Consider the following 24,349-nt stretch of genomic DNA (forward strand, 5'->3'; position numbering starts at 1 on the left):
GTTCATACTGTGTTGTTCTCTCTACAAAGGTTTCTACCAGTAAATCTCAGAAAGACACACATTTACACATTTATCATCAGGTCCCGAGCTACTACTAAAGATACTGTTACTGTGGTACGTGCATATCTTTGGAAATAATGAAATAGGTGGCAAAACTGGAGAATTATAATCAGTTAATTAACTAAAAAGATAGAAAACAAGTAGAAAACCAAATTGAAAGGAAATATGTGTCGGTGTGGCCATATTCATCAGCATGAACATCAGACAACTTCAGGTTCTGTCACGACCGGGCAGCCAACACAAGGAAGAGGACTCAGATGCAGACACCACACAGAGGCTCGGAGGAACAGTGTACAACAAGATTTTATTTTGGCAAAATCACTAAATATGAACTAAAGGTGAGAGGCAAATGAATGTACCCTCTGGAATTGCTCAAACCCATACACTAACACACAATGCTACAAACTCAGGGGACTAAGAAACTGAAAATTAACCCACACTATGGCAAGCAAGAGACTCAGAGTAACAAGATTCAATACTAGAACATTAGTGGGACACTATGAACAAGAGCTGAACTATGAAGTACTAAGCTATATTAGAGCAATCTCAGTAATTCACTCAATAGTCACAAAACATGAAATCATGAGACAAGAGTCAGACTACGTGTGTTGTAGCAGAGTAGTTGGGGTCTGGGATGCGGGTCCTCCCTGCTGCTGCAAAGCCAGGGGCGGTCTGCTTGTCTCCACCCCAGGGAAAAGGGTAACATACACACATCACAATAAAATATCATACGATATAATCACACACACACACACACTTTGAACTACACTGAAGTGTTTTAAGAACCTATGTAGTTATAAGATTATATATTGTGAAGATTTAATAATTAGGATTAATGTGTGACCTTTGACCATGTTGTGACCTATTGTCAGAAGGCAAAGCAAAGGGTTAACCTAAGGGTGTGGCTGTGGGCTGGGCCCTCAGCCAGAGCCCTGCGTGTACCCTGGCCTGTACCTGACCCCTGCAGCTGTGTTTGGGCGTGTGGGAAAGTTACCCAGCAGCAGGGGGCGGGGATACTGGTCCCTGTATATTAGGGGACCAGAGGACACCCCAGCACTTTTCCCCCTCTGCTGTTACTCTCTGTCCGTCTCTGTGTTGCTCTGCTGTCTGTGCTTAAGGCTGTACACCCCGGGTTTTGCTTTGCTTGCTTTCTGCTTTGTAATTCTCTTGCTAAATGTCTGTATGTATTTTTCCTGCTGTTCATATGATTCAGTGTATTAAACTCTGTTCCAAGAATTCTACTCTTTTACAGAGCATCTTTTGAGTGTCTTGATTTTAATTGGATCTAAAAGGGTTGGATCTCCACATCGTTGGTGGGAAAAGGTTATCAGGATGGCTTCAAAATTTGCGACCACAGGCTCACAAATGACGGCTCACTTGACCGCGGTGTTCACGTTAGCATGACCTTTGCTACGGTGGACTAATAATCAAAAATAAATCTGATGTAACGAGAATGTAAATACAAAGTAGGATTAAATCATTAAATGTCTTCATTCTTCAAAGATCTCCACAGAACAACAAAAATATACAAACTTAACAATCAGACAAACCACCTCAAAATAAGTATTTTAGTACAGAGGAGGCAGCATTCAACTTTTATGGAAGCAAAAAGTGCAGAAATGGGAACACAGACTGATCCGGTGGTTTTCTGGATTTTTCTGTGTGGACGCTTCATCTGATTATTGTTGTGACTTTTTTCTAAGTGATTCATTTTCCCACCTCTACACTCAGTCTTAGGGTTCCTCCACCTGTCACACTCACTTTAACCTCTGATTACTTTTCAGAGTCCTTTTCACTTTGACTTCACTTCTGTACTTCTACTTAACTACAGATGAACTACAGAAGTGTCTGATTATCAGTAATAATCTATAATTTACTGAATAATATGGAGAATATAAAGCAGAAGCTGTGGGATGACTTACTGTAGTCAGGAGTTCAGGAGAATCCTCAGAGTTTCTGCTCCTCATCATGATGGAAAAATGAAAACATGTTGATGCTCTTTGAGCTGGAATCAGTCCAAAGCAGCCGTGAGTGTGAACCAACAGACATCATTATAATAACTCTGACATGAATCCTGATAGAAATCCTGCTCACTGACCTCTCTAACTGTAACTCTGTCACTGACACATCTGCCAACATCTGTTCCTGTAACAGCTCAGAGGAGTTCAGCACTTCCTCTCTGATTATTATCAGAAAAGTCAATATGACCGTGAATGTGGCGCAGCAATAAACAGATTCCAAACCACAAACTCACAGACTTTGAGACTTGCTCACAGATGACTATGAGGTCTGTGTGAAACACATTTTCAGCCTTTTATGGACACGTTTCATAAATCTGCATATTTTTCCCTGTTCAGCAGCGTAAAAATCTGAATTGTTGTCTGAAGGCCAAAAGATGCCAAACAGATTTAGGTTCCCAAGTCAACCATTACAGTATAACGTTCCACTTGAATCACAACAGACAAGACCAGGAGATACAAAAACAAAGTAAGAGAAGTGTTACGACCCGGCTCAAAAGCCGCAGCATAGGCTTCAGAGGGGCTTTTAATTCATTTACGGCTCCTAGAGGAACCTTTGGAGGGAGGAGGTGTTACGCCCCTCTGCAGCCCCTAATCTCCTCAGTGTGTTCAGCTGTTGCTAATTGACCACACCTAGTCAGGTGTGGATAAAAGCTTACCTGAGACAGGCTTTCAGAGAGGCTCATTAGTCCTTGCCTGGGTGATACCAGCTGTTTTAGCCAACTTGTGTTGCATTTTAAGATAAAACCTCTTTTCACTGAAATTCTAGTGTTAGTCTCCTTATTCATGTTGCAGCTTTTGAGCCGGGAGGTAACATAAGGGAGAAAGTTAACAGAAGGAGAGGGAGAGAGAAAAAATAACACAGTAGGCAAACCACAGCAACTACCAACATATGCATAAATAACAGTAAATAATAAATAATAATAAGTGCTCACCGGGCAGCCAAGCAGCCACCAGGAGTGAACCCAACCAGACGGCTGGAGTCCTTCTCCCAGCCTCCAGCCCCAGAATGGAGAACGCTGGTGTGTCAAAACCTCATTCCTCACTCTGCTCGCTCATATGTGGTGTTGATGTGTGCTGTTTTAAATCGCATAAAGTCTGAATATGTGAAATTAACTTAGAGTTATTTGATTGATGTAATTGCAGGAGTGGGAGTTGTTTATTCTAGTTTTCGTGCTCCACGTGTCTCTGATCTTTAATGTTCTCACAAACATTAAAGACCATCATCAGCCAAAATGATGTCACCAACTTTTGAACATAACGATGAAGCTAAAAAAATGTAGTTGTGCACCAGCATTGCAATTCCATTACTTTTTATCATGGCTTACCTTGGTGTGGTTTGCAAAGTGCTTCAGAAAGATGAGGAAATCTGTTTCTTGCACCCATCCTGATTTATTTCCACTACCAATACTTCCTACTGGTCCATCTCTGACACAGTGGTCTGCATAATGTATGTGTGGGAACACAAACAGTGGAGGAATTGTGTTGCCAATGGCATTAACCGCATATACAAAGGTGACCAGTGAACCTCTCTCTGCTGATGTCGTTGCCCCAACTTGTTTAATATAAGTTAAAGTAATAGTGTGGTAAGTTGTAACATCTGCATTATTGTTACAACTAACCCAGACTGTTGCTGTTACAACTGACCCAGACTGCTATAGCCATGAACTAGCTAACATTACAGCCAACGGCTAAAACATTAGCACTAAAGACCTACACAGAGTATATCCCCATAGACATACAAATGTAATAATTTAAGTTTGATGAGTTTAACTGCAAAGCAGATAATGCTATTAGAAATTGAAATAAAGTAGAAAAACTTACTTTTTGGCATATGAATTACTTTTTTTCGTGTTAAATTGTCTGTGTTTGACAAAATGTGCTGATTTTTCACATGTGATAGCAGAACTGAATTGGGCATGCACAGGATGAGTCACCTCATTTGAAACTTAGCCCTGATTGGAGAAATTGGAAGTGTTACAACTGACCCACGTTACAACTATCCCCGGTCTCCCCTAGTTTGAAATCCACACTTTTTACACAAAAATGGAGAATCAGGGTTGTCTTCGGCTGACACAGCATCTTGTTGCTATGTTATCTTAAATTGCTCATGTGATTGGTTTACCATGACTACTTCTCTTTCTCAGCCAATCAGCAGCACTGGTGAGATTTTTTCACCCCTTCCAGCTCCCAGTAAGCTGAAGACAGCTTCAACCATCTGTGTGTTGAAAAATAGTAACGTGTCTGCACTGCATTTTCTTCTTAATAATGGTAGCGGTGTTGTAACGATAGAAATAGTAATTAGTTGGATTACTAGTTACTGAAAAAAGTAACGCTGTTACTTTAATGCTGTCATTCCCATCAGACCTCCTCACACTTTGAACTCATTGTTATTCTGAATGTTTCTATTTTCACTTTGTTTCTATTTTTTTCTTCTCTCTGTGGTGATTCTTTGGTTTTCTTAAGTATTTCTGTGTTTACTCCTTGTCTCTATAGTTAATCACTTCCTGTTTTATTTTGAAAGAATCTGTTCTCGTGTTTTTTTCTCACTTTACTTCCTACTCCTGTCTCTCCACACAGATTTTTACCTTCCTGCATTGACTCTGAAGTATCTGCAGCTATAATCAGAGCTGGTTGAATCTCTAAACACCTTGATTACCTCCTTTCAGTCTGACCTGTGTCTGTGTGTCCTGGACTTAGGTGGAAGACCAAAATCCAGACTTAGTTCTGAGCAGGTTTTAAGTATGTTGTGTCCTCACTGGAAAAATGACAACACTCAGAGCCCTAAAAACACAAAGCTGCGTTTAACGTTTACAACAATTTCTGCATTTTATCATTTTAGCCACAGCTTAAGAGTCCACTCATGAAAAGACGACATTTTAACTGATATCAGGATTAACCCTAACCCCTAACTAGTTAAAAATGTCAGAATACATGAGGGAAAGGGAACATGTCAGTGACCTCCAGCTGTAAAACCATTCCTGTTTTGAGGGTTGTCTCATTGTTGTCCCAAACTGTTAAGATGAAACTGGTTAACAACTTCCTCTGATTACTAGCTAGGATAGTGCATCTGAATTGGGAGAAGTGAGATGACAGAATTCAGTTGAATACAATCTGTTGACTTAAAGCATTGTGTCAAGATAAGTAGGAAGACCACGCTATAACGGACAGTTTAAGGAAAAGCTCAACTTTACAAGGAATCTTTTTTTTTGTTTTGTTTTTTGACAGAAAGATGAGAAGTTTGATGTCTGAGCTCTGGGCTTGAGTCACGATGTAGTTTGGTTAGCTTAGCTTAGCATGATGGCTGTAAACAGGGCGAGCAGCTAGCTTGTCTCTGTCCACAGTCAAAGATAAAGAGCAGCTGTACCTGGGCCTCCTTGTTCTGATGGTTCTTTGTCCATGACTGATGTCTTCAGTTCTCACTGCTGAGTAGACCACAGCTGAATCAGTCTCTGTACAATAAACACATTAAAATTACTGCAACAGTGCTGTGATATTATTACACTACAGCAATAGAGACATTTCATTCTGTTCTTTTAAGCTTATTAGAAGCATTAAATGGTGTCTTTTTATAAATAGCAGCAACTTTTCACAGTTTTTATTTTTAATCTTAACACCTCTGCTGCAAAACAGTGAGAACAAAGAAATCAGGATGTTTCTGAGAAAAAGAAGAAGGGCGGCCACAGAGCTGCAGGCTGATGCACTTTTTACCGCAGAGCATACATGCATGACCACTGTTATCAGTTACTCTTATCAGCCAAACTCAAACACACTGCAGCAAGAAGCTCCATCAGTGTCAGACTAACTCGAGTCAAAAAGAAGCTGCTGTGTTTTACATGCAGATCAAGTTTAAAAGAATAAAAAGTCACTGATGGATATAAAGGACATTTTATCTGTTCTGTCTCTTCATATGTCTCATGTTAACACGTTACATATCTGTTAATGGAAAATTGTATTTTGTAGTCAGTATAAGCTTTTAATGATATAAGTTTGCATATGAAAGAATACTGCATAATGACCTTTTTATGATTTACACTGTTGTCCATTATAAGACTTGTTTCTGTTTTATAAATTCTTTCTCACGGCGATAATAGCTGAATAAGCTATTATTATTTCACTCCTGCCAGGAAAGAGGACAGCTGGACACTTTTATCTTCACTCCCTTTCTGTATCCAACAATACACATACGCACTAACATTCCTCTGTCTATGAACAGACGTATTCATCACTGTATTATTTTTTGTATATAAATAAAGACCAGAGCGGTAACAGAGCGCTGATCACAGGGCCCCCACTCTCTGATGTGAGCGCTCTGTGACCGCCCTTGCAAGTCAAATCTGCAGCGTGTGTGTCTTCACTCTCAGACTCTTAGCTGAAGAAGTGTCTTTAGAATAAATCTCTTGACAATATCTTAACTGTGTGTGTACCGACAAACACGCATGTGTGGGCCTCATCTGAGCTCTGACATTTATGGCTCAGTCACAGCACTGCTGAATGTGATGTCATCCAACAACAAACCCCTGCTGTAGAGCTGCAACAAAGTCCTTCTAGAAGCACATCCACCCACTCTGTCTACATGGCTGTGGACACAATTTAAACACTGAGACTTCAAAATGCAGCATCTACAATAGTGTCACTCTGCCTGCATACAACTCTTATTTAGATTTGATGCAATGGTCACAATGGTGACAAGTACAATTTACTGTATCTTTACTGTGATAAGAAGCTGAAACTGTTTCAGAGCTGCTGATTGGCTCTTTGGGCCATTTACCTTCAGGTCATGGGCGAATCACTAAAGTTGTTCAGAGAGAGAAATGTGCACTGATCAAGCAAAGAAACTGAAACATTTCAGACTGAAGAAACTGAACTGTTTCCTAATTCATGTGACTCTGACCTTTGACCTGTTTATTTATTATCTTTACCCAAATAATTGGAGCAGGGCTTGAAATCTTTGGCTTCCATAAGCAGTAAAAACTTTAGATTTGAAGATGTAATCTCTTCAACTCGATGTTGTTTCTTGAATCATTTTTAAGGTCAGCTTTGTTCTTGGTGCTAACAGTGAAGCTGAAGGTCAGATGCTTCGAGAACACTGATGTCCTCCAAGGCTATAATGTTGTTGCAAAAGTTTAGGATGATCCATAAAAAACAGGTAATATAATGGTAAACACTATAAGTAAACACTTTTATGATTTAAGAATCTAAATTATGACCACAGAATGGAAACAAAATACCACAATGATTAAAAACGAATATGTACAAACCTTCAAGTTTCCTGTGAACACAACGTCTCACCCGCAGAACCAGTAGCACCAGTAGAACCACAACATAGACTGATCCAACAGGTAACAGCACAGAGAGAGGAGTAGAGAGTGATAGAGGAAGAGTGATGGAGGTGGAACCAGGTGGAGGTGTGGATGTAGGTGGAGGTGAGCTGCTCAATGTAGGTGGAGGTGTGGTGGTGTGTTTCTCTAAAATAAAGCAAACACAGTCATTAAGTTCTTGTCACATTGTGAATGTTGAAACCTGCAGAAACACAGACAGGTGAGTGTGTCACCTGTGACAGTGATCCAGCTGTTAGTGAGGGGAGGGGCTGTGTGTCTGTGAGGGTGTGTCTCAGCTGGAGCAGCCACAAAGACAACAGCTGGAGAAACATCTGTCTACCTCTGACATCCACCAGCTCATCCATACAACAAACAAACATCAACAACCAGGAAGCAGCTTCACCTCTGATCACACACACACTCAACTCTACTCACTCACCTGGAGGATCAACAACACTCAGGTAGATGCTGCTGAGATCCCATAAGCGTGTTTCTCTCACATCAGCTCAACACTCGTATGTCATTAATCGTCACATTCTGTCTGTCCTGCAGATCCACCCGGTTCTTAAAAGATGGATGCTGATAAAATGGATCAAAGTGACCATCCCAGTGCAAAATGACAACTTCTGACTGCAGGTAAGCTTTTGTCCACTTTAAAAATTTGATGTTGTTGTTTGGAGCTCGACATGTCAGAGTGACGTCCTGTCCAGACTCAGCTGTGATGAATTTATGGTCTGAAAGAGGAAACAACACAGAGCAGAGAGGTTAAAGGTCAAAGTACAATTATGAACTGAATGATTAACTTTAAGTATTTTATTTATTTCCTTTGAAATTTAAGTTTTTAATCATGTTGGATTTAATGAACCTCTGAACATCCACCAGGTCACCAGTGACCCACTGAGGGGGAATTTTAGCCTCATGCTAAACATGCAAAGAGTCAGAAACTACAAGATGTTAGCTTCTACAGAACAACAACATGTGCTGATAATAAGTGAACATAATATGTGAGAGAAAGCAAGTGTCCACCCAGCCTCGTGTCTCCTTCACACACACAGAGACAAACTGAATCCAGATTAAAATAATCCTCCTGTACTTCTTGTTATCTCACAGAGAAACTCAGTTCAGTTCAATCTCACCTGCAGAGACGAAGACAAGGACAAACAGCAAAGTGCAGCAGAGCAGCGCAGTGCCAGCAGCCATCTCTGTGTCAGTTTTCAGTGTAATTTCAATTATCAATCGATATTTTTTTTTCACTTTGTTGTCACTGTTTGCCTTTTTTAGATGATGTCACATCATCTATGTGACTGTCTTTACGACAGTCCAGTTCAGTTTCCAAATATTGATCCACTGATCCACCTCAACACAGAGACAAACTACAGCATTTCATCCATTTACACACAGCTTCATCAACACTAACTCCACACACTCAGCTTACCAGTGACTGTCAGGTTAACCATGTTACTGATGGGACCCTCTCTGGACTCACACCAGTAAACTCCACTGTCCAGTAGGACAATGTGGTTGATGATGCATAAAATACCGTCTAATCTTCCAAACCCATCTCCACACAGAGTCCTGTTTCCCTTGCTTGTGTTTCTCCTCAGAGTCCATCCAGCAGAGCTGTCGTCCTCCTCACAGCTCAGAGACACAAAGTCTCCTTTAAAGAACTGAGAGCTGCTGGGACTCACAGTCAGACGAGCTGTGAGAGAGATGATTAAAATAAAGAAGACCATGAGAAAAAGCTTTCTCACAAAGAAACCAGCAGAATCTTTGTTGGTGTGTTTCAGATGAGGAGCAGAAAATGATCCAGGAGTTTAGCTCATGCAAAAGATAATCTCCTAAAATCCTGCCCATGTATCATGAAATAACTTTTTAGAGATGCTGCTCTATGATATCATACAGATACTAAAGTCTAAACATGACAGTCTGCATTCTGAGCTTTAACCTCATAGGGATTACTTGTGCATACACTGACCTCATGATATCTATTATAAACATTCATCATTAAAGACAGGAAATTAGGAAACGAACAACGTTTTCTCTCCAAGTTAAACAGAGATTTGCAATCTGTCTGCAGGTAAAAACTTAACAGAAATCGATCTGTTGGTAGCCATGTGCTCATCGTGTGTCACAGGACCAAGAAAGCCTCGTTAAAAAGCAAACATTGATGGTCACGTTTTATATCACCCTTTAGTCCTCTTATTCTTAATTAGGTTTTTATTGGGATTTAAACATTTAAAACACTTTATGTTTAAGAATCTGTTCCTTTCTGCTGTTATTAAAATCATTAACTAGTATTCAGGGACTAGTCTACAGAAAACACATAACTAACCCCTTCAGCTCTTCCGTCTTTTTTACTGAAAAGTTATAAAGTTTGGTGAAACTCCCAAAACTCTTAATATAAAGACTGGAACACTTTTGCTAAATTGATAGAACTTTATTAATCCCTCAGGTAGGTTCCTCTGGGAAATTCAGTTTCTGGTAGCAGAACACCAACAGAAATTTGCATAGTAGAAATAGAAAAAAAAAAAAAGGCGAAAAAGAGAATATAAATATAAGCATAAATATAGAATATATAGAGAGGCTTATTTATATATGCTGCACACACACACATTTATATATATATGTGTGTGTGTGTGTGTGTGTGTGTGTGTGTGTGTGTGTGTGTGTATATATATATATACATACATACATACACATATACACATATACATATATACATATATATAAATAACTTTTATATATATATATATATATATATATATATATGCATATATATGTATATATATATATATATATACATATATATATATATATATATATATATATATATATATATATATATATATATATGCATATATATGTGTATATATATACATATATATATACATATATATACACATATATATACATATATATATATATGCTAACTATACTAACTTTTGGAAGAAGAAACTACTAACTCAAAGTAAGTTGCCCAACACTGCTTAAGGGACAGACACTATAAATATATCATTTATAGAATATGATGCTGGACATTAAACAGAATATAAAGTATTCAATATAAACTCAAATGTCAACATCCATCCATCCATCCATTCGCTCCGCTTATCCTTTTCAGGGTCGCTGGGGCGCTGGAGCCTATCCCAGCTATCATAGGGCGAGAGGCGGGTACACCCTGGACAGGTCGCCAGTCTGTCGCAGGGCCAACACACAAGGACAGACAACCATTCACACTCACCGCACATTCACACCTAGTGACAATTTGGATTATCCAATTAACCTATCCCCACAAGCTGCATGTCTTTGGACGGTGGGAGGAAGCCGGAGTACCCGGAGGGAACCCACGCAAACACGGGAGAACATGCAAACTCCACACAGAAAGACCCCGCCTGATTGAACTCAGGACCTTCTTCTTGTGTGCGGCAACAGTGCTAACCACCGTGCCACATGTCAACATATGCAGCAATAATATTAATCGATTTATGTGTAGTGAGGTTTTTTCATAGTGTTAAATTGCATAATTGCACCTACACCATTTGCCATTACCAGCTGATAGTAAATAATTCTTGGTAATACAGTAGATATTTATTAAAGTTGATACTGTACCATTTTGAGTATAGAAGTAATAATATTTTACTATTCTTAAGCCAGTACAAAAAGGTGAAGATGTTCACGTTGAGTGTAGCCAGACAGCAAAAATGATTTTTTTTTATCAGATCAAATTTAACTTGAAAATTGGTAAACAGTGAAGGAAGGTTTTTCATTGTAAAATAGCATGCCATTAAATGCACCTGTCATCAGCATCAATTACAACTTAAATTAAAAGGAAAGAGAATGTCTGTAGGTTTTCCCATCTTGTGGATCATTATGAGGAATAAAAATTGGGAGTTACCTCTGAACCTTTAGCCTGTAGAGCTGTCCACAGAAGAGCTGAGGATCATGCTGCCCTCTGCTGGTGTAACTCTCTTATCTGCTGTCAGTGAGGCTTGAGGTCCATGTACTGTTCAGGTTGCAGTGTAAGACATTAAGGCAGTCATACTACAGGTACAGCTAGTATGATTCTCTTATTCTTTGTTTCCTTTTGATACAAGATTAGTAAGATTATTAATAAATAGTTATGATATGGTGCATAACACAAACACTAAGTGTTGAGGCTTCTTAACTCTGCTATGATATCAGAAAGAAACAAATATAAATGAAGTAAATAATCAGTGTGGCTGTTCTTCTCTTCCATCTGATGAACCAGTGAATTGTCATCAGTTGTCTTAGAAAACTGAGCAATCACAGCTTTGTTCACTGCTACTGTACATGTATTACATTGTAAAACCACATTCATCCCTCAAAAGGGCCAGAAGCACAGAACAATTCAACATACTGATCACCACTTTATTTGCTGTTCCAGGTTCATAAAGACAAATGTATTGTAATTTTGAATTAAAAAAATTAGACATGAAATACATTATACATTCAAATCCATACAGTATTTATGAATATTGTAAGTATTTTTCATTACTTTGGGGATAATGTAGAAGATCTAATGTGTAAAAATATGCTCATTGTATCTACTGTAACACAGCAACAGCTACATTTTCAGACACTACAAATACTACATATAACACCTTTTAAACTTTCTGTTGTTACATGAAATGTTATACAAAAGCTTCAATAAAAAAGGTTTGATTATTGAGAGCATAAATATGTAATAGAAACACTCATTTGCAATAGAAGACACTATTAAGTCTATATTATAGTATTTAATATGATTTCTAACAACTTATTGTACAATGTTAAGGATAAAATCACACACTGACACAGGTAATGTAATTAATGAACCTTTTAGAGAGTTGCCTCACTTATATTTAACGTTTGCATGGTCATTTTTGGATATGGACTTTTTTTTACATTAGTGAGAAATTAAAACATATATAATATAAAAACAAAACATCAGAGAAACACTTTTAAAACATATTTCGGATGTTTAGCTAAACATTAAAACTAAATACTTTACTAGAAAAGGTTAATGTATATTTGTGCCCATAGTTTGCAACTTGATGGTCCGTGAATGGTGGCAAATATGAGTGAATGGGACCTGACAAAGGTCTGATGGTTGAGAGTGAGAATAAGTTTTCAGTTATGAGGAAAGGAGATGATCAAACTACTGTCACTTCTCATAGTTCGCCCACTTTGGATAGAAAGAATCGTTGAGTTTCCACAAGAAGGACCCACTGGACCCACATCACACAGGTCACCCAGCTTCATACAGAGCAAGGGCAGTAAAGCACAGATAAATTAATACATTCATAATTCCAGATACAGTCTGCTTTAAAATGAGCACATTAGATGAATGCTCTCTTTAAGTGGATTCATGAACAACACTGAACTTCTGTAAAAGATATTCATATATACTCTCAGTCTGAAACAGCTCTGCAGTACATTATAATTATAGGTGTAAAAACCCTCTGGTCAAACTAAAATAATTACATTAGTATTGATTTTAATGATAATCACTGTTATTGTATAATCACATAGCTTCCACAAACTATATATTAAAGTTGATACTGACCATTTTGAGTATTTCCAGAGTCTCTGATTGTTTCATAGACAGAATCCTCACCTACAAGTCAGAGAAAATGAGTCACCACAGGTCTGTGACACCAATGTAAACACAACTATTCTTGTCAGTAACATTTATACTAAAATAAGACCAGACAAGATAAGCTTTAATGTCAGAATAAGCACAAACATACAATGAAATTGGAACATTTATTATTACTTCTTAATGCTGCACATGATTAAATGTTGTTATTGTCTTAGTTTTGTTTAATTCAACAGTGTTACAGCTGCAGAAGAGAAAAGCATCAGAATATCTTAAACTAGGAAAACAAAAACTAACCATGAAGAAGAGAGGAGTAGACTTGCTGTTGATTTTCATCCTGACTCACCCTCGGGTCATCAGCAGAACCTGTATTAAAAATTCAAAATAAGACATTAAAGTTCACATAGTTTATTATGCATTATATAATATTGTGAACAGTTTTCAGTTTTGGAATGTTGCATCTCCATATCTAAATATTTTAAAGAGTAAAATATGTAAAAGTCTCACATTTCTTTTTGTACAGGAACAGGAACAGGAGGAAAATAAATATGATTCCAGAAATGAGTCCCGTGATCATCAGAACAAGAAATGAAGAACTGGACGTAGCTATTGCAAATAAGAAAAATGAACTGTTAATAAACGTAACCAAACTCAGTTCATTCAGCGGATCTGGTCACACTAATAGGGATAGAAAGAACCTTAACAACAACAACAACAAAAGGAAGTGCACAACGTTAGTGTTAAGTCTTAAAAGTAAACTTTAATTTAAATATATAACAATATTATATAACCTCTTCACTACATGTGCCATACTTGACAACATTTAAAAGTGGCACCACTTGCTGTAAATCAGCGGTCCCCAACCCCCGGGCCTCGGACCGGTAGCGGTCCGTGAGTCGTTTGGTACCGGGCCGCGAGAGTTGAGGCTCAGGTGTGAAATGTATGGTTTTCAGGGTTTTTATCGGTTTTCAGCGTTATTTTGTTATCGTTTTTATCGTTAACTCGGTTTTCCTGGGTCTTTTCACGTGTGTTATGAATAAATCTTCTTTTTTTCGGTACCGGCACTAATTTTATTTTGTTGTATTTATCCGCGACACCTTAAAGGCCGGTCCGTGAAAATATTGTCGGGCATAAACCGGTCCGTGGCGCAAAAAAGGTTGGGGACCGCTGCTGTAAATAACAATCATGATTCCTTTTGGGTTTGTAAAGTCATTTATGTTTGTGCTGTGTTCTCTTTTTAGTATTTTTGTAACATTTTACCTCCCCAGTGTCACTTTTGCATATTTAACTAGTATTTCAGGTCTGATACTTCATATGGCTTCTTTAAGGTTTATTTTCTAGCCTTGTTGTTTTTGTCTATATCCATTTGAATTCTTGTATTCATGCCTGAAGTTTTCTGCTTTAGTTATTGATCACTTTATGGTTTGTATTTAGTTAGTTCTCGCTCATGTTTTCCACTCTGTACCTTTAGTCTCATCTCTGTGTTGTCTTTGTGTCTGTCTTTCAGACTGACAGGGTTTATCTTTTAGAAAAATATTTTACCCCAATAAAAACATGTTACAGTGTGCACATGATAGACTTTCTTTTTTCTGAATCCATTTGACCCCAACTCTTCTTTACATTTATAAATTCATCTTTTTCTGTACTCTGCATGAGGCTTCCCTCAGAGGTACTGTTCATAACAACCGATTTACCAGGAAACTCAAGACATCTCATTAGTGTGAGGTTCAGAGGCCAGACCTCACAGGAGGAGATCCACATTATAGCTGCACTGGGACATTTGAAATAGCAGCAACTTCAAATATGAGACTTTTAACTTCTGACTAATTTCTTAATCTGCTCCAAAACATGCAGACTAATTGCAAATTTCACAAATCACATCATCAATAAACACACACACACACACACACACACACACACACACACACACACACACACACACACACACACACACACACACACAGAGGTATTTCACCAGTGACCAGCAAGTGCTGCCCACATATTCTTTGCACTCTGATTTTCAAATATCAGACCAAATCTGTCTGTCGGTCTTTAATATACTGGCCACTTTTTAGGGTGTCTCATCACCATAATATGCCAGCCTCCTGCTGCAGCTGTGTGCAGGTGACTGTGGGTGCTTACACAGTAACATTATTTCTGATGTTTTTCTTCATCATTGCATTTTTGTAATAAACTCATGAAGTCATAGTGAAAGAGACAGTGTGCTTCTGTTTTTTATTTATTTTGAATGAGATGATAAGGCAGGATGGCATATTCATTTAATTTAGTGAAATCATAGTTGTTTTCTTAGTTACAGGGGTTTAAAATTACAAATGAGTACTTAAATATTTTTTCTGTTTATTTCTTTCATGATTGTACTCAGGTGAGGAAGCAGCATATCAGTACTGCGCTACATTTACCAGCTGAAAGTTCAAACACAAAGTGGTGAAAAAGCTACCATCATGTGAAGCTCTTTGTCTGATTAAAAATGTTACGCTGCCTGCAGTTTCCAACTCTGTGGAGCGTGGGAAGAAGATGGAGAATCCGGAGAGAATCCGCACAGACATGGTGAGAACATTCAAACTCCACACAGAAAGACCTGAGACCGAATCCAGTGCTGCCTGTATTAGGCATAGTGAATTAGGCAGTGGACTTCTTATTTCACTATATTTATTTTAAGAGATGGCAGTATTTGCACAAGATATTAGCCTTAGATGACTTTCTTTTTTCAACATAAACTGTAGATTTGTTATTTGCTGAGGGAGTTTGAAAATTTGTATAATTTATAAAACTTATTAAAAAAATGGTAGCACTTCAGTCTGTTGAAGACTGCTGTGCACATTTCATTTTGCCTTTGCAAGTTTCAGTCAGAGTTAAACAAACAAAGATTGAAAATTTTAATTTCCACAGTTATTACACAGTCTAGTTTGGTAGTCTCTGTTCATTCCCACTGAGTGTCTTCTCTGTGGATCTCACATATGATAATTATTTTCTCAGCTCTGCACATCTGATGCCAAATGTGTTCATGAATCATTGATACAGGAAAAAAGGAGAAAATAAAACTTTTTTTCACAGTTTGTATTAATCGAAAACTTCCTTCTGAAAAAAACTTACCATTTTTACCAATGCTGAAGGGCTCACTGTCCTCTGTGTAGTAAACTGTGTTTCCTCTGCCTCCTCTGCATCTGTAGAGTCCTTCCTGTGAGACTGTGATTTGTCCATTTGAGTGGAAAACTGCATCTTGTGTGGTCAGGGGTTCAGACCAGTTCTCATCTCTGCACCAGTAGTATATCCATCCATTTGATACTGGGTTCACTGAACATTTCAGGGTCACATTGCCCCCTACTGGAACGTCTCTCATATCAGACGTTATTTGAGCCTTTGGTTGATCTGATGTTGAGTTTAGACAAAGATAGAAAGAATAAATATATTATACCACACACAGGTTAGGATTGCACTGCCCTGATGTTGTCAGCATTCAACACCAGTATAACTCTGTTTAGGCCCACAATGCATTTTGTCCTTTCAGAGAATGTATTTTTTGACCATTTCATTATGATGCTTTATTTTATTTATAAATTTCTTCTCTCCATTATTTTGTGTGACGTCTCTTTGCTCCCACCACAACAACAGATTCACAAGAAGACAGAAGACTTCTCATAATCTGAGGTTCAGATGTCAGACCACACAGGAGAAAATACACATTATAGCTGCACAGAGGAATTTGAAATAGTTCAACTTTAATTAAGAGACTTTGTAACATGTTGTGACCCTCATTAAGCATTCTCATATGATTCGATTATTTGTTATTTCCAGGAGTTTGCATTACTTGTGACTTTTTAAACTGTAACAGACGCACAACAGACCCGACCACATTTCAACGCTTTTCAACACTTTATTTACGTTGCTGCTCCTTCAGCTTATCAGCTGCCAGCCACACACACAACAACAACAAACTCAGGAGCCAGTCCAGCCTTAAATGCAGTGGAGGTGTGATGAGCTGATGCTGCTAAGGTTTGGTTTTAAAATGGTTCTTTTACATAAGAAAAATATTTAAAATTCATTCAAAATAAATGCTGCAGGCTATTTGAAGTTTTGATAGATGTCATCCAGATACTTTTCCTCTTTCAGAGATGCCTGATCCCACAATAATCACGCTGAGCCATGACAACACCAGGTTGATTATTTTAGTCACAAAAACAAGCAGGCAAAGAGGAACACAAATATTACACTCTATAAATAATGAATAAAATAAATAATTCCTACATCTAAATCATTTTTAATGTTATATTTTATGTTTTGCAGAACCAGTGCACAGGTACACACACACACACACACACACACACACACAGACCCAATAGACTCTTTCTGTCCACTATGATCTTTTCCTACAGTAATGACATCAGCTTCTTCTTTCAGCAATACTCTTATAAGACTAAACTGGCCCCTCTTTAAGGTCTGTGAGTGGGTTTGAAAGGGAATAATCTCAATATTCTAGCCTCCTGCTTTAGCTGTCTAGTGTTGGTGAGGATGGTAACCATAGCAACATGTCTGTGAAGGTTCTCAGTCATCCAGGTCATCGTAGTCAAAGGAGTTTGCAAAGAAAAGCGTCTGGACTTCTTTGAGTTGCTTGAAGACGTTTCACCTCTCATCCGAGAAGCTTCTTCAGTTCTAAGGTCAAATGGCCGAGATCAGAAGATCAGACACCAGCGAGGGAGGATAAGAAAGACAGACGCAACAACATTGTCATCCCCTATGTAGCCGGTGTATCAGAGAAACTCAGGAGAGTTTTCTCCAAGCACGACATCCCAGTGTACTTCAGACCCAGCAACACACTCAGACACAAACTGGTTCACCCGAAAGACAAAACTCCAAAACACAGACTGAACAACGTGGTGTATGCTGTACAGTGCAGTGAGGAATGCCCAGACCTCTACATTGGAGAGACCAAACAGCCACTTCACAAGCGCATGGCACAACATAGAAGAGCCACCTCCACAGGACAAGACTCAGCAGTCCATCTGCATCTTAAGGATAAAGGTCACTCTTTCGAGGATGCCAATGTTCACATATTGGACAGAGAGGACAGATGGTTTGAAAGAGGAGTGAAAGAGGCCATCTATGTCCACTGTGAGCGACCATCTTTGAACAGAGGCGGTGGTTTACGACACCAACTGTCTGCCATCTATAATCCAGTTTTGAGTTCCCTCCCCAGACGCCTTAACGCCCACTCACATCCTGGGCCATCTGACCTCAGGAAATCACATGATAGGGTGGGGCCAGGTTTCACAATGAGCTCACCCGAAACCCTGGCTGATTAGGTCCCACACCCGCTTTCACACCTTGTCGCATGTGATTAGAGGATCACCAGGGGGTCCTTTGTCCCTCTTTGGGGGGATACTCCCACTGGGTTTAAATCTGGGACTCTCGGCCATTTGACCTTAGAACTGAAGAAGCTTCTCGGATGAGAGGTGAAACGTCTTCAAGCAACTCAAAGAAGTCCAGACGCTTTTCTTTGCAAACTCCTTTGACTAACCATAGCAACAGTAACATTATTTTGACTTCCCTCCTTCAATTTTCCTCCATTTCCTGCTTTGCACTGATGTCGTTTTGGGTTGAAGCTGTGTGGCTCCGACCCTGAATATTTTGACTAAAATGTCAAATCTGATTGTTGATCATTGCATTTTTTTCAAATCAAACTCATTAATGTATTCTGCTTCAACAATTCAGGGTCTCAAGGTATCGGACCATATCGCAGCTAACAGGAAGCTACTCTGGACAGGTCGCTCATCTGTTACCGGGCTGAGACATTCACACTTATAAGCAATTTAGATTCACCAATAAACCAAACCCCACTAACTTTGTGGACTGTGGGAAGAAGATGGAGAATCTGGAGAGAATCCACACAGACATGGAGAGAACATTCATGCTCCACACAGAAAGACCTCAGACAGACAGTGGATTTGAAACCAGTGCAAAGCAGCATGCCACCCTGCTGCCTGTGTTAGGCATAGTGAATTACACAGTGGACTGAACTATTTACTTATTTAATACTGTCATTTATTTTAACAGATCACATTATTTGCATAAGATCCTAGGCCAAGATGATTTTGTTTGTTTAATAGAATTTGGAAGTTGGAGTTATTTGTTGTTGAGAAAGTTTGTAAAATGCTATAGTTTTTATCCTGTTTATTTATGTCATTATTGTAGTGAGGTGATGGAGCAGCAGGTCAGCATTGCCATCTCTAAACCAGCTGAAAGTTCATGACACAAAGTGGTGACAAACTGTTTACAATGAGTATCCAAAAGTTCATTCTGTTGATCTGCACGTAGTATTTTCAGTGGGAGAAACGTTTCGTCACTCATTCAAGTGACTTCTTCAGTCTCAGCTGACTGCAGGTTTCCCCAAATCTTATAAACTGTACATTTGCATAATGACTGAAACTAGCACTACTGAAGTATGTCTGTGAAGGTTCTCAGTCATCCAGGTCATTTTCGTCTAAGGAGCTTGAAAAGAAAAGCGTCTGGACTTCTTTAAGTTGCTTGAAGACGTTTCACCTCTCATGCGAGAAGCTTCTTCAGTTCTAAGGGTCAAATGGTGGAGAGTCCCAGATTTAAACCCAGTGGGAGTTTCCCCCCAAAGAGGGACAAAGGACCCCCTGATGATCCTCTACCTAATCACATGAGCCAAGGTGTGAAAACCTTACTTACCTGGATGATTGAGCATGCATCAATATGTCTACAATGAGGCTACTATCAGCTGCAGCTCTTTGTCTGACTAACAATGTAACATGCTTCATAGACCATTGACTTCATCCTGTGCTGACCATTATAACATTTGTAAAATGGAGATCACACAACAAACATGACTTACTTGATACTGATAATGTGAAGGGTTCACTCCACTCGGTTGAAGAATATCGGTCATAACCGCGTCGACTCTTACACATGTAGTCTCCACTGCTGGACTCAGAAACTACAAATCTCAGAAAATTATAGGGTATCCTTTGTGTGAGTGTCCTGGGTCCTCTCCATTCAGAAAACCACTCAGTTTCACCTCCTTCCTGCACCTCACATGTCAGAGTGATCGTCTCACCTCTGAATAACTGAGGCCAGTTGGGTTGTTGTTTTACAACAACTTTATTGGAAACTGTTTACACATATTAACAGTTGAGATACAAATAGAAACATGAAATCAACACAGAAAACTTAACATTGCATGTTTGATAATCATGACTGAATGTATATTTCAAACTAAATTACTGAACTCACAGGTTATATCAATGGTGACATCATCACTTTTATCAGTGTAGTAAACTGGGTTTCCTCTTGTTCCTCTGCAGCGGTAGATTCCTCCGTAAGGTACTCTGATATCTCTGTTTTGTTGATCTCTGATTTGAACTTCAGAGGTTCTTTTGGTTCGTCTGAACCACTCATATTTCCATCCATCAGAGCTCTGCACAGAGCAGGTCAGTGTCACACTGCCCCCTACTGGTATGGTTGTTGTTCCTGCTGTCAGTGTGGCTCTGGGTTTATCTGCAGTTATGAAAGAGGAAGAAAAATAAATATGTGTGATTTAGTATAATGACATAAAAACATTAAAAAACAATACAATTTATATTTGTAGCTCTCTAAATAAAGACAGTGTACATTTTTGTCCATTCTCTGGCCTGAGAATGTCAAAGTTAATGTAATCTAATGCAGTTCACAGGTTTTTTTGGTTTAGATAACAGAAACATCACCACTTTTAACTTTATGAAGCTTTTGATGTTTCTTCTTTTCCTTCAGAAATGTAATAAAATTAAATTTCATCCATGATTGCTGCTGTTTAAACTCAAAGATGTACTACTGACAAATTGCCAAGTCTGTGAGTATTGAAGCACTGACTTTACAGTGGTCCTGGTTAAAGTTCAAGTTTCATTGACTAATTTAATTAAATGTTCTCTATTTTATAATTCAGTTGAGTATTTGAACAGGGATCATACATTTATGCTGTCGGTCACTGAAGACTTACCTAATACAGTTATAGAGAGAGTATTACTTTTCTTTGTATCACGTGAGCTCATCCTGAGACCAAAGCACTGATATTCACCACTGTCACCTGTAGATGTCATTTTTAATTTGTAGTCTTTGTTTATCCTGTAGGAGAAAAAGTCTTGACCATCCTTGTTGATTTTGTATTCCCAGTCAGTGTCTTCTCCTTCATTCATGTCACATTGGAAGGTAACAGACTCTCCGATGAAAAAACTGGACCAGCTGAGTTCAATAGTTAGCACAGCATCTAGAATCCAACACAACCACAAAGTTAGCAATCTGAAACACTTTATGTACGACACAATCTGTGACATACAATGTTCATTTATTGAATAATGAATAAATAATAATAATAACAAAGAATAGATAAGTGAAATATAATCCAGATTGATGCAGTACTTTGAGATGAATCTTTATCAAATAAATTAAAACAAAAAATTAAATAAAGGTAAATCTGTTCAGTCACCTTGAGCATGTCCAGTACAGAGGAGCGTACAGAGCACTACAGTAAAGACAGAAACTTCAGACATGATCAAATTAAAAACATTCATATATGTCTGTGTAGGTAGTCAATCATACATGTCATGATAGTGTATTTATGCCATATTTGAGTGTCTAAGGAGCTTTGTGAGAAAGTGACTGCAATTCTTTACGTTTCTTGAAGATGTTTCGTATCTCTGCTGAGAAGCTTCTTCAGTTCTAAAACTAAATGATAGAGAATCCCAGGTATTTAAACCCTAGTGGTTGTATTACTTAGGAAGGCCATTATTGATCATGTGCCTCATCACATGAGCCAAGGTGGGAACAACAGTGTAGGTCATTATCACCAGAGGTTTTATCTTTAAAAAAAAAAATCCTGTCCTGTCTGAAAGTCTTTGCAATCAGAAATACAATCTGATTTTTTTTTGTCAAACACATTTTGCATTTCCAAGGCCAGCTATGAATTTTCTACAGTTTTCTACAATTTTCTCTTGTTGCTAATTCAATCATCAACAGATCAATGATCAGCTGATCGGCTTTTCTGTCTTAAGCCCCGTCTTTCTTGTTTGTTTATCGCCCACTTTGCGCCAGAAAGAGGAAACCAGCAGATGTTGCACTAAACAACAGCAGCACGTTTAAGCTTGATCAGCTGCTGTTAAAATCTATTTAATATCAATTTCTAGTATCAGCTGATGTTTGCTGGAGCCACAGCTGTAAAAGCTGCTGGTCATGATGTCTGTTTGGATATGTGGTGAGAGGGAAACATGAAGATGAAACCAGGAGATGTCCTTACTGAATCATCAGAGCTGAACAGGTGATGGAGAAACAGGTTTACCTTTTAGGTGACATGAATGAGTTGAAGGGAAGTTATGAACTGTTTCTGAGAGACAAATAACACCAGCATCCTTTTCTAAGTAGCTGACAGCTACATGTGCAGGGGCGGATCTAGCAACTTTTTGCCAGAGGGCCAGGTAGGGCATTAACAGGGAAAGGGGGGACAAGGAAATACTTTTCTTTCTTATTCTCATTTAAAATATCTAGCTTTTAATAAATAATTATCTGAATCTTACAACAAATGTTTTCATCTGATGTAAAATGTATAGAAATTCATTATTGTACATAGTAATTTTTTTCAGGGTCCCATCATAATTTCTTCAGAAATAAGCACTGTATTTGATGCCAGTATTTTCCCACATTTTCTAGATTCTGTACCAGTACTGTGTGTAAAATGCATAGAAATCATACATATACCAACAAGATAGTGTACATCACTGTGACAACAGTGTGTGTTTTCATTCAAAGGCTTTATGGCTTTTCCTATAATACCTGGTGGGCCGGTCTCTAGTCAAAAAGCCAGGACCAATTGTTTTGTCCCAGTCCAGCCCTGTGTAAGTGTGTGTGAAAGATCGAGAAAGAGAGAGAGAGAGGCTGTGGAGTCTGAATGTTAGACATGAAATGTACTTGATCATGGGGGTGGGAAGCTGCAACAACAGGCAGAGAGAGATGGATTGGGGAGAACTGGACCATTTGTAGCTCCCAAGAGTACTGAAAACCTTAACCCTTTAAGACCACTAGGGTTTAAATACCTGCATTCTCCATCTTTTGGTTTTAGAACTGTAGAAACTTCTCAGATGAGAGGTGACACAGCTTCACAAAACTCAAAGAAGTAAAGTCGTCTTCTGTCCAAGCTCCATAGAAACTCAAATATCTCATAAATAAAACATTGTGGGTTTACTAGTTTCTACTATGATTTGTGAGATTTTATATTAAGATGTAAAATACATCAAATTATCACTGATGGAGAAACAACCCTTTCATAGATAAACTAAACCAGCTCCACTCTGATCTGAGTCACTGCACTAAAATCTAATCAAGTCTACAAACAACCATGTTGGTAATTAACATGAGAGTCCTCTGATCACATGACCTGAAATGGTACAAATGACTGATGCTCTGTTCTTCTTACTAAAACATGTTTATGGATCAGTATGAATCAAACAATAGAAGTCAGTGATGTACTCACAGAACAGGCCCAGCTCACAGAGCAAAGTGGCTCCCATCCTCACATCCAGCAGTGACACGTCTGAGAACTTCTACAACTTTCTGTAAAGACAGTGAAGCAGCAGCACAGCAGATACCAAAGAGCTGTGAAGGAAACAAAGAGTTTTGGGGTTTTTTTACTCCTTCTCTCTGCTTCCTTCCTTTTTCAACAGAACTAACACCTTTAACAAGCTCTGACCACAAAATGATGTGTTTATACTCTTTTATTTCAATCTTCATCTGTCCAAGGTCTCACCTTTCATCCTAAAACAGATGTAATAGGCTTATCACGTTATTGAAGCAATCATTAACATGCCTTGTACAGTGATGTTGACTGCATTGGTGAAACTCCTGATTCAGATTCACACCAGTACACTGCAGTATGTGACTTTGATGTGTTGATTTTGTATGCAGTTAGAACAGTTCAGACGGCCATTGTCAGGAAAGCTCTTTGCTCTCGGCAGAGTTTTCCTCACAGGTCAGTGAGACAGAGTCAGAGGTGAAGTGTTGCACTCTGTCAAGACTCACTGTGAGAGACGCTGCTGAATGAACATCTGAAAACAACATGCAGTGAAGAATCAAAGCACATGAATGTTAAATATTAAGTTATTTTTTCTGGTATTTTTGGATGGTCAGTGCTATTAATTTAACAAGAGTTTTTTTTTAGTGAACCACATTTTTTTTGTGATTAATATTTTATTGAATTTTTAGAACACTACAGTCTGCTTTAAATACAGATCACATCGCATAAAAAATGAATTAGCATAACAGCAGAATAGTAGAGAATACAAAACCAA

At 38.5% G+C, this 24,349-nt stretch overlaps 1 protein-coding gene and 1 long non-coding RNA gene across 2 annotated transcripts; both read right to left on the reverse strand.

The window, feature by feature from the left end:
- Nucleotides 1–7,498: 7,498 nt before the first annotated feature.
- LOC120437472 lies at nt 7,499–9,097 on the reverse strand. Its single transcript, XR_005611157.1, has 3 exons — nt 8,835–9,097; nt 7,839–8,133; nt 7,499–7,546 (listed from the first exon to the last, which is right to left on the reverse strand). It is a non-coding gene; the product is annotated as an uncharacterized LOC120437472 (long non-coding RNA).
- Nucleotides 9,098–11,921: 2,824 nt separating this feature from the next.
- LOC120434052 lies at nt 11,922–23,639 on the reverse strand. The gene is made up of 10 exons (XM_039601489.1): nt 23,536–23,639; nt 21,499–21,534; nt 21,013–21,279; nt 20,271–20,534; nt 19,873–20,148; nt 16,113–16,388; nt 13,506–13,604; nt 13,296–13,364; nt 12,966–13,016; nt 11,922–12,655 (listed from the first exon to the last, which is right to left on the reverse strand). Exons 1-10 carry the CDS (start codon nt 23,570–23,572, stop codon nt 12,648–12,650), a joined length of 1,383 nt encoding a protein of 460 aa, XP_039457423.1. The 5' UTR covers nt 23,573–23,639; the 3' UTR covers nt 11,922–12,647.
- Between the last annotated feature and the right edge of the window lie 710 nt (nt 23,640–24,349).

This window comes from Oreochromis aureus, linkage group 3, assembly GCF_013358895.1.
Source record: "Oreochromis aureus strain Israel breed Guangdong linkage group 3, ZZ_aureus, whole genome shotgun sequence".
Classification (NCBI taxonomy): domain Eukaryota; kingdom Metazoa; phylum Chordata; class Actinopteri; order Cichliformes; family Cichlidae; genus Oreochromis; species Oreochromis aureus.